Source organism: Euphorbia lathyris, chromosome 2 (assembly GCF_963576675.1).
Source record: "Euphorbia lathyris chromosome 2, ddEupLath1.1, whole genome shotgun sequence".
Taxonomy (NCBI): domain Eukaryota; kingdom Viridiplantae; phylum Streptophyta; class Magnoliopsida; order Malpighiales; family Euphorbiaceae; genus Euphorbia; species Euphorbia lathyris.
The window spans coordinates 58,873,724-58,885,384 of record NC_088911.1 but is presented as its reverse complement, the minus strand read 5'-3'; the positions used below and the strand labels follow the sequence as shown (position 1 = coordinate 58,885,384).

Here is an 11,661-nt window from a genome sequence, read left to right as displayed (position 1 = left end):
CAGGCTTCGCATATGCGAACTAAATTCATAAGTAAACCAAACTTTAGCTTCGCAGGCTTCGCATATTGCGCGTAAATTCATTAAGTAAACCAAACATTAGATTCGCAGGCTTCGCATATAAACCCAAACATTAGCTTCGCAGGTTTCACATAATATGGAATCTGCGAAGTCAGACGGGAAGGGGCGAGACGCACGTAAATATTGAGGGTATTATGGAAAAGTCACACAAAATCAGTCTAGATATGTAGTAGATTGAGTAAATGGGTTAAATATGTAAATGGATCTCCTACTTGACCCATTTTTGTAATTAACCCTAAAAAATTTGGAGATGCACGGGATCGACCCTGTACCTCTCGCACTTCCATTCGAGCTACATCCCCATGTTTTATTGTTATTCACAATTTTGATAACTTTTTTCTTATACGTGGATAGATAAAAATATTCAAAGAGATTCGCTGCTCGCAATCAGCAGGTGTAGAAGTGAGTGAGTAGGGAGTTTACCTGCGTCGGAGCTGAAATGTCTGTTCCTCTTTTCAGCCTGGCTCCAGATTTGAATGTCTCAAGGCTGTGTTTAGGTTAGACCTCCCTCTATAGTGGTGTTTATCCCTTTCCTTTTCCTTATTACTTCTCGACATGTGCCATCTTGACGTAATTTATTCATGTGATTACTTGTAATGTCAGGAACCATGACATTTGGTGAACAAAGCTCGTTGCCACAATCCTTTCGCCTTCTTGATGAAGCCTTTAATGCCGGAATCAACTTTTTCGATTCAGCAGAAATGTAACTTTTCGTTTTTTCTGATCTTTTCTGGGTTTATTCAACTTTCTTAATTACAATTCTGATGTTACCAATTGGAAAGCACAGGTATCCAGTGCCTCAGCGTGCTGAGACTCAGGGAAGGAGCGAGGAGTACTTTGGCCGTTGGATTAGAGAAAGGAAGATTCCACGTGATCGTGTTGTTTTAGCAACCAAGGTTTAACTTCTCAATAATGATACTTATTTTTCAACTAAATTATTCCATGATATCATAACACCACAATAATTTGTACTAAGTTTTTATTTAAGTATATGCGTAAATCACCATAATGTGCTTATCTGGTTGCGAAGTGGGCAATGGCTTTTGTTGGCTATTCTGGTTCTGATTTGAACTACTGATATTCAAAATCATCTCTTGTGATCATTTTAAAGATCTCTTTTTCTTGCCCCTTTCTGTTTCCTGGTTTGATAATGACTGGTATTTACTCAGGTTACTGGACCTTCCGGCCAAATGACTTGGATTAGAGGGGGACCCAAGTGCTTGGACGCCAAGAATATAACTGAGGCCATTGATAATAGGTTGGTCCACATCTGTACATTGTAACTTTGATGTCATCATTTGGAACGATTGTTGTTCTTCGCTGGCCTACTTGCAATATAACTGTGACGCAATTTACTTATTATGTACAATTGGCTACCTTGCATGCTATATAATTTTCTGTTGCCCTTGGTTTCTCTTTAATCCATCATATCTGGTGCTTTATATCTTGAATTTTTTTCTGTTTCTCTTCGTATGTCTTCAACCATCATAATTGTCTTGTACTATCTACCTTGATTTGAGATGTCTTTGCAGTTAACCTGTTGACTTAGACATTATTATGGTTTCCATATGCAATAACGATGACTTGTAGACAATGCTTTAGGTGCATCTGTATGACACCATCAAGTGAACAAGTTCTTATCTTAACTGGGAAATTTCTTTAAGCATTTGATAGTTCCAGACTTGAGTTTTTCTAAATGAACTATTCTTTTTTTTTTTTTTTGCATCCCAGCTAGCACTTTGTAAATCATGTGCATACATCTATGTTTTGTGTAGAACAACTATCAAACGTATTCTTATGATTTGTTTCATTTATTAACTAAAATTGAAGTTCTCATATGGCAAAGGACATATAGCATTTTTCTTAGAGACAATTCTTATGCATTGGCCAATTTTGTTATATAGATTTTCATTTTATATTCAAGGGATTTCTTTTTGTCTCAATGCAGCTTAATGCGGATGCAAATGGACTACATTGATCTCTATCAAATTCACTGGCCTGATCGGTTTGTATGTAGAACATGCTCCATTTTCTTTGATTCTTCTTCTTCTCTTGGTCAGGGAATTACTTTAGATTGGTCAGTGTATTGTTTCAGTTAAAAAGGAGAGTACTTTGCATGAATGAACATGATCATTGGAGTTGCTGAAAATGATCTCGTTTTTGTATTTTGTCCCAACTCTTTGTGGTTGTTTTGAAACTGATATATGGTTAATTCTGTAGCTATGTTCCAATGTTTGGAGAAACAGAGTATAATCCTGTTCGACAGTTCTGTTCAGTCAGTATAGAAGAACAACTTGATTGTCTTGGCAGAGCTGTTGATGCTGGCAAGGTATGTGATATATCAATGGGATTATAGTTGACTGCTAACCTATTAGACATTATTAACACCGAGTTTAATATTTCATTGTAGATTAGATACATTGGACTTAGTAATGAAACACCATATGGCTTGATGAAGTTTCTTCAGGTTGCTGAAAGGGTTGCTTGCTATCCAAATATAGTTTCTATCCAGGTGTTTGGGCTGCTATTCTTATGAGTACTTTTCTCCTTTGTGGATTGCCCCCTGCCAATGCTTTATGTTTTCCTTGTCGATGCTGAGGCTAACGTATGACTTATTGTCTTAATGATAGAACTCGTACAGCTTGCTCTGCCGAACCTTTGATTCTGGACTATCAGAATGTTGTCATCATGAGGGGTACGTGCTCTCAATGTTAATATATGGTAACATCCTCTGGAAGTTTCATCTTTGAAGTCTTTGCTTCAATTGCACAGTAAGAAGGGATCTTTATTGTAGTGAAAATCATATTTTTTATGCTGTGCATAAGTGGAAAGTTTTGTGATCTTCCTGTTGTATGTTGCCCATGGCAATTGGTTGTCCATAAAAACAATATCAGGAAGCATATTGTAATTCCCATCTTGGAAAGGGTAGAGGCATTTGGGGGAGAAATGGTAGCACATACAAAGTTTGATTTGATGTGATACGAGTTTACTCTTTAACTGGAAGTATCTTTAACACGTTTTTGGTTGTTGAGAATTTAGCTTCTGATGTTTAACAGAAGCAGCTTTTCTTCAATTCATTTCTCTGTGTTACAACCTCTTTGACTTTGTTATTGAGAATGATATTCATAACGTCCCTAATCGTAATAGTCTTGTCTTTTTTTTGTTTGTTTTCTTTAAATATCACTGCAAATGTACAGGATCAGCTTGTTGGCATATAGCCCCCTGGCTATGGGCATCCTATCTGGAAAGTATTTTGCAGCAGATGGAGGTCCTCTAGCTGCTCGGTTAAATCTTTTCAAAGGTTTATCTCATAGTTTTTTTTTTTTGGTACACTATTTATTTCAAACTTAAATGTGAATTGCGATTAAACTTTGCCCTCCCTCTTCTTTCATGTAACTACTTTATTGTTTTTATAGGAAGGTATTCAGAAGGGGAATCTAGATATAACCTGTCAAATAATATGATAAAAACAGCTACTATGGTGAGCTCATTTCATATATGTTTTAAACTGTATTACTGCACTCAGATGTGCTTTATAAATAATTATTGGAACTGGGAGAAGTTAAATGAAGTTGTTCTAAAACGTTTAATGCTGACCAGTGGGAAAGCATATATAGTTTTAGATATCAAATCTAGTTCAGCTTGAAAATTGCCCCCCCCCCCCCCCCCCTGCCTGCTTCACTTTACTGCTATTTGTCATTAAGGCAAGCAATATTGTTTAAAACTAAGCCCATAAATTTAAGGTGTCTTCTATTGAGCCCCTCAACAACTTGATTGTTACCTATTATTGATTTCCAACTTTTACTCAAAAACATATTATACTTATAGCTGTTAGAAGTCCGCATTGACATGAAAATGTATAAAAATTTATGAACAAGCTTATTTATTAGTTGATGATAAACGAAACGAGAAACTAAAGTAATTGATACCTTTTCTGCACATTTTACATGTGAATCAGCACACTTAGACCTGTCCCCAGTCTCATTATGTGGCATGTTGAATGCCTAATGATTTGGAATTCTATATGTGACTGAATTGGGCAGTTGAGATGCTCAATGAATACGACTATACACCTATATGTTAAGGGCTTAAAAGAAAATATTCGATTGATTCAAGGTCTTTCTAGTGGTGCACAGGGGTCTTCATTTAATATATATGTATATGATTTGTTGAGCAGATATCTATGTAAAAGAGGTTAAGTTAAGATGCTCATGTTTATGGTTTTGGGTTGAGCAAATATCCCATGTGAAACAGTTAAGTTAACGAAATACTCGTGTTTAACATGAAACAGTTCTATTGGATGCCTATGTCCCAGCTTGTTTTTACAGTTTGCAAGCATTCTTTTATGTTAGGTGAAAATGTTGCATTCTAGTCATTGATTATTTTCTCCATTTTGTTATATGTACAGGGATACCTTGGTATAGCAAAAAAATATGGCTTGCATCCTGTAACTCTTGCAATTGGTATGTTCTCTTTCTCTCTATCATGCATGTGCCTGGGATTTGCAGATGCGCATGTGTACTACTACAACAACAACAAAACCTTAGTCCCGAAATGATTCGGGATCGGCTAACATGAAACATTATAAAAAACCATGAAATCAAGTCGTGTCAGCTACATAAATTCTCTTCCTCCACTCATCCTATCCACTACCATATTTTCCTCCATCCCTAATAAACTTGTATCACTCTCTATCACCCTCTTCCAAGTTTGCCTAGGTCTTCCCCTACCTCTCGCTATTATATCCCTTTGCCACTCTTCAGTCCTCCTAACCGGCGCATCAAGCGCTCTTCGTCTTACATGGCCAAACCACCTTAGTCGGTTTTCCCTCATTTTATTCTCAATAGATGTAACCCCTACTTTTGTCCTTATTATTTCATTACTCACCCGATCCTTTCTCGTATGACCACGCATCCATCTCAACATACGCATCTCCACCACCGACATCTTATGAATGTGACAGTGTTTCACCGCCCAACACTCCATACCATATAACAATGCATGTCTAATTGTCGTGCAATAGAACTTTCCCTTCAATCTATTAGGCATGCCGGGATCACAAAGGAAACTCTTAGCACTCTTCCACTTCTACCAACCATATTTAATCCTATGAGCAACATCTCCATCTATTTCTCCATCTGTTGGAATAATAGACCCTAAATACCGGAAGCAATCCGAGCCTTGGACAACTCACCCATCCAGGGTGATTGTCCCTGCCTCCCTACTCCTATCGCCGCTAACTTACACTCCAAATATTCTGTCTTACTTCGGCTCAACTTAAAGTCTCTAGATTTCAAAGTTTGTCTCCATAGTTCCAACTTCCTCTCCACGTCTTCTTTCGTCTCATCAACCAACACAATATCATCTGCAAACAACATGCACCATGGTATACCATCTTGAAGTGAACTCGTTAATTCATCCATAACGATGGCAAAAAGAAATGGGCTAAGTGCGGAACCTTGATGCACTCCAATCGTAATAGGGAACTCTTCAGACTTCCCAACACTGGTACGTACACTCGTGTACGCTCCCTTATACATGTCCTTTATGATGTATGTTTACGTGAAATGTCTTTCCTTATTAAGGCTCATCAAAGTACTTCCCTTGGTACCTTATCACATGCCTTATCCTAGTCAATGAAAACCATATGCAAGTTTTTTTTTTTTTTTTTTTTTTCCGATAGTGCTCCATTAATTGTCTCATTAGATGGATGGCCTCCATAGTTGATCTTCCCGGCATAAAGCCAAACTAGTTTTCCGAGATCTCCACCGTCCTCCTTAGCCTTTGTCCAATCACTCGCTCCCAAAGTTTCATAGTGTGACTCATTAATTTGATTCCTCGATAGTTGGCACAATCTTGGACATCGCCTTTGTTCTTATACAAAAGGATTAGGATATTTTTCCTCCATTCTGATGGCATCTTATTGTTTCTCCAAATCTTGCTGAAGAACGTCGTCAACCATTCGATTCCTCTCTCTCCCAAACATCTCCAAATTTCAATAGGGATGCCAGGTCCTACTGCTTTCTTCAATCTCATCTTTATTTAATGCTATTTTGACTCCACTCTTTTGAATTCTCCACATGCAGTCACGATTTATTATATCGTGAGGGATACTTATATCTCCAACATCTTGTCCGCGATCTCCATTAAATAAGTCATCAAAATAGAACCTCCATCGTTCCTTGATATCCTTATCTCCAACTAGGACTTTTGGTCCACATCCTTCACACATTTAACTTTTCCGAGATCTCGCGTCTTCCTATCTCTCATCCGAACAATTCTATATACGTCTCTTTCCTCTTCCTTCATATCCAATCTTGTATATAGATTCTGATTCACCTTTACTCTAGCATCTATTTTGTTCTCAAAAGTCAGGGAAGTCCCCATAAATGAATATTCTGCAAGTCGTGAGTTGTAACTGGCTGCAAGTGTTTCAGACCTTGAATTGACAGAGGGTGCTGTTTGAAGATAGAACTGTCAACTGTTGATAAGAGGAATATATTATAGGCTATAGCTCATCGTTACATAACAAATTGAGTATCATGACTAATGACTTTATCATCATTCATTAGGATTTCTCTGAATATGATTGTTTAGAATCGGATCTGATTGAAGTTCATTGAACTGATGAATGAACTTGGGTCAGAATACTGTCGGTTTCCTGGTAGAATCTAATTGAAGTGATGAATGAACTGGACTGAAATATTGTTCCTCATAAGACAATCAATAGTTAATTGTGTTGGTGCCTGATAACCAACCTATGCTATTGTCTATAATCTGTGTGTCTCTACGTGCACTGCAGCATTTGTTTTGAGACACCCTCTAGTTGCAAGTACCATATTCGGAGCTACAAGTCCATGCCAGATCCAGGAGACTCTGGGAGGTTGCATAGTGGAGCTGACACCTGAAATACTCGGTGATATTGACAGGATTCATTCAATGTTTCCTAATCCATGTCCCTGACATATTTATGTGTGCGCCGAGACTATGGCCTAATTGAATTTGAGTAATGTAAGAAATTTTCCGGAACTTTTGTCAAGGTTAATCATTATAATTTGGCAGCACAGCTTTAGGAATCAGATGATTAGAAATATATTGGCCATTAAAAGCATGATGACGTTGTTTTTTATTGACAAGGAATATTCAAAGAGGAAAAAACAAGAAGCTGATTTTGGAAAAAAAAGTGGGGCATAATATGTCTCGGCTATTATGGCCTAAGCATTGAACAGGCAAAGATATGTTACATCAAGACCTATCGAAATCATTTGGTATCATTATTCTCCAGTACCAGGTAGATTGCAAATAAAATGGGTCCATTAACATTAATCTGCAGGGTCTGATAGGCTAGTCTAGTGGCCAAGTCAGCTTGGAAGAGGCCCAAATATTGACCTTTCCCGCGTCTGGACTTGGTTATTTATTCTTACTATTCTAGATGAGATGACATCAAATATTCAACTACAATACATCAATTGAATCAATCCTTTACTTCATTTGTTAAGGAGAAAAAAAAAAGAAATTAACATAGAAATTCATTTTTGAAAAATTATCTATAATTATACTAAGTAATAATTATAATTATATCAAACTATTTTTAATATATTTTAAAGACTAGATATAAATTACAGGTGTACGGAAGAATTTATAAATTAGGATCTAATTTTTTTTAAAGTAGAATATAAAATTATATTTTATTTATGATATATAGAAAATAGTATATTAATAATTAATTTTGATAATATGATTTAGTCGTAATTTTTATTATTAAATATGATTTTTATGTAAAAAGCCAAAAAAAAGTCACATGCTTTTTGAATCTACAATCTCATATTTTTCCTTTGAAAAAAAAAAGAATGTACAGCTTGTTCCAACTTATAGTTGGGATGTTAATTTATGGATAAACCCATATTAGATCTTTGAACTTTTAATGGTTTAAGAATTGAGCATCTAATTATTGATTTTCTAGATTATACCCTTGAGCTTTAATTTTTGTACACATTGAGTTCTTCATTAATGATTCTGTTCACAAAATCGTTAATGAATGACTCAAAATTTAAAACTAGGTTTAATTCAAAAAAACTTAAAAGTTTAATGGTTTGTATGTTTTGACATTTGTTTATTTAATTATCTCGTTATTTTTAAAGATAATAAATAATTTATAGGAGTTTGAATATTCCCAACCCATCACCGCCTTCTCATACTATATTGCAACCCACTGTCCCTCTAGACGACACCAGAATTCTCATCCCTTTGCAACCCCACTCTCCTCATTCTTATAGAGACATTGCAACGGATGTAAATATAGTTAAGCAACATCGAATCCTTTGCTTCTCAGGAAGTCAGGTATGGGTAAAGATTGAATATGTGGATGATAATCCTTTGCTTTCGAGCATCACAATTGCTCTCCAATTGGTGGTAGAATGGTGTTAGGCCTGGGTAAATACCCTTATTATGAAAATCTTAGGGCCCGATGTGGGATTTATTGCGTTAAGGAATCGAGCCTTGGACCTCTAAAAGCCAATGGATAAATGTGATATGATGGACCTAGGGCGTGGCTTCTATTTGGTGAGTTTCGAGAACCTTAATGATCGTGATCAGGTGATACGAGATGGCTTTTGGATGGTCCAAGGTCACTATTTGACAATTCGTACTTGGTCTCCTTCTTTTGTTCCCTCTGATGCTATAATTGATTCTACTATTATTTGGGCTAGTTTCCCGGAATTCCCTTTACAGTAGATAAGGATTGTCTCATGTTAATTGGAAATTCTTTTAGTAAGACAGTTAGAGATGCAAAGGGGGGGGGGGGGGGTGATAAGAAGGAGCTTGTTGTAGCTATTCCCACTGGTAGTGATGGTGTGAACTCAGAGATGGTAAATATCCCTTATTCTCTAATTCGAGCATACAAATGCTCTCCAATTAATGCTAGTTCAGATGCCAACATGAATTCAAATTAAGGGGGGGTGATAAGAAGGAACCTGTTGTAGCTATTCTCATTGGTAGTGATGGTGTGAACTTGGAGAGTGGTTGTTGTCCTAAAAGTAGACTCTGGTAAATGCACTAGATACAAGTAATATCTCGGTAAGTAGAGTATCGTCTCCTCAGGGATTGATGAATAACTTTAACAGAAAAACTTTATAGAACAGGGTGTTTGTGGTAACGTAACTTCTTTCTTTGGTTGAAAATGGTTTTGATCAGAAATAACTAACTCGAATAGCTCACTACTTGTTTGGTCAAAAGATGTTTTGTAACAATAAAATGAAAGAACAGGCTAAGCCTAGGCAGGAACAGGTTGCTTAGAGCATAACTTTCACCTATTTATTCATGAATGTAATATAGCAAGGTCAAGGTCTCTCCTTTAGGCTCACTTAAGTCAACTTTCGTGTGTTCTTAAGATTCTAAGTCTTACTACAACTTTAAGCGTCCTTAAAGTTGGTTCTTTCTTGCATTACGGATGAAGCAGCATTTCTATCTAGAAACCCCTTGATACAATCCCATTATATTCCTATTTCGGGTATTGTAAGTTTGATGGGAGATACATGATAATGAAAGCAGTTCCCTGTCATTCATTGATCACTAAGATAGATGTATTTAACATGCATTCAAGATCATCATCAAACATTCATTCATAAAAAGGATAAGTTTACTTACAGCACCAGCCCATTGCTGGCTTAGCCCATTTAAATGACTACTCACTCATAGCGAAGAGTGAACAGTCTGAGCTTGAGCAGAGATGCTCCATTAAAGGAGTTTCTTTTCAGTTCTTAGAGAGTTTTCTACTCTCTCCAAAATTATCCGAGGAAGAAGTGTATCCCTTCCCTCCACTTCTGTTTTGAATATATAGGAGGGAAGGTTCCCCCCAAAAAGATATAAAATAAAATGTTACAACTAAAATATTGTTCTAAAAAAGGTAGAAATTGTTCGGGCACTAAAACGGGTGGTTGCTTGTTTGACGCTTGAACACTCAAGGTCTGAAATTTCTTATCATCATGTTGCTTTGAGGCCGCCTACTCCTGATCCGCTCCCTCTTGTCATTGTCTGCATCAGGTCACAGCTTTATCCGTTGGTCCGAAGGTTGCTTTTTTCCTTTTTGCTGCAAAACAGGCTGCACGGCAGCTATTTTGACTTCTTCAATCAAGATCTGTATAATACCCTTTTTAGTCCTCTATTCATGCAATCTTAAGCCTTTATTAGCCCCATTTTCATCATATAAGGTATGTTTTATTAGGATCAATTATATGCATATCAGTGGTAAATATGGTGCCTGGATGATCGTCCCCGAAAGGAAATATAGTCCATTTTCCAAGAAACATATCCAAACTAATGATGACACTGAGAAGACGACGTCAATTGGAGGCTTCCAATATCAAAAGAGTTATCACATGGGATTCTATAGGGAAGAGTAGGGCGAACCAAACCATACAAAACCGAACCAAATAAGAGCAATTTTTGTAAACCAAACTGAACCAAATTATTTCGGTTTGGTTCGATTTGGTTCCATTCCAAATCAAATTAGAAATAATTAAATAATGTTCTCTGGAATTTTTTTTCTTAATTTTATATTGTTTTATATTTAATATCAATTTATCTAGAATTTTATAATGTTCTTTGGAATTAAATAATGTTGTGTATAAACTATAAAAAAAACTCAAACATTAATGTTACTTTCTTTTGTTATAAAGTTTCTGGAACTTTATTATTCAAACGGATGGAGAAGTAGATGGAGATGTTGCTCATAGGATTAAAGCTGGTTGGTCGAAGTGGAAGAGTGCTACGGGTTTCCTTTGTGACCCCGACATGCCTAATAGATTGAAGGGGAAATTCTACCGGACGGTAATTAGACCAACATTGTTATATGGTACGGAGTGTTAGGCAGTGAAACACTGCCACATCCATAAGATGTCGGTGGCGGAGATGCGTATATCGAGATGGATGTGTGGTCATATGAGAAAGGATCGGGTGAGTAATGAAATAATTAGGACAAAAGTAGGGGTCACATCTATTGAGAATAAAATGAGAGAAAACCGACTAAGCTGGTTTGGCCATGTGAGACGTAGAGCGCTTGATGCGCCGGTTAGGAGAACCGAAGAGTGGTAAAGGGATGTAGTGGTGAGGGGTAGGGGAAGACCTAAGCAAACTTGGAGGAGGGTGATCGAGAGTGATATGAGGTTACTGGGAATTGAGGAAAATATGGTAGTGGATAGAACGGAGTGGAGGGAGCGAATTTGTGTCGCTGACACGACTTGATTTCACGGTTTTATATGATGGTTCATGTTAGCCGACCCCGAATCATTTCGGGACTAAGACTTTGTTGTTGTTGTTGTTGTATACAACATCTTAAATAATAATTCTAAATTAATTTAAATTTTTCTTTTTAATAAGCAAATAATATAATAGTACTCTAATTCTAATGTAATACTCTAATTCCTCTTTCTCGATTTCTATACCTGCTGGGTTATTTTTAATATCTAAATAATACTCTAATTCGGGTTTTAGGTTTTTTCGGTTTATACCCGAATCGAACCAAAAACTGAAGTTGCATAAAAATGAAAACCAAACCGAACCGAATTGCCATTTGGTTCGGTTTTT

At 36.6% G+C, this 11,661-nt stretch overlaps 1 protein-coding gene across 2 annotated transcripts; it reads left to right on the top strand.

Annotated features, from left to right (window-relative positions):
• The first annotated feature begins 407 nt into the window (after positions 1–407).
• LOC136218356 (uncharacterized) lies at positions 408–7,239 on the top strand. Of its 2 annotated transcripts, XM_066005171.1 has the most exons (12): positions 409–575; positions 682–781; positions 866–974; positions 1,248–1,336; positions 2,027–2,083; positions 2,299–2,407; positions 2,489–2,590; positions 2,709–2,773; positions 3,276–3,379; positions 3,495–3,559; positions 4,487–4,541; positions 6,881–7,236. In XM_066005171.1, exons 1-12 carry the CDS (start codon positions 518–520, stop codon positions 7,039–7,041), a joined length of 1,074 nt encoding a protein of 357 aa, XP_065861243.1. In that variant the 5' UTR covers positions 409–517; the 3' UTR covers positions 7,042–7,236. The 2 variants fall into 2 exon arrangements, with proteins under 2 accessions (XP_065861245.1, XP_065861243.1); XM_066005173.1 differs by lacking the exon at positions 3,495–3,559 and having other exon boundaries at positions 408–575; positions 6,881–7,239.
• Positions 7,240–11,661: the final 4,422 nt, after the last annotated feature.

Bases quoted from the DNA above. Each gene is read 5' to 3' on its own strand.
- LOC136218356 (XM_066005171.1), top strand. From the start codon at position 518: ATGTCTGTTCCTCTTTTCAGCCTGGCTCCAGATTTGAATGTCTCAAGG. The intron at 576-681 runs GTTAGACCTCCC...TTGTAATGTCAG, and splicing joins TGTCTCAAGGCTGTGTTTAG to GAACCATGACATTTGGTGAA. The intron at 2,408-2,488 runs GTATGTGATATA...ATTTCATTGTAG, and splicing joins GAGCTGTTGATGCTGGCAAG to ATTAGATACATTGGACTTAG.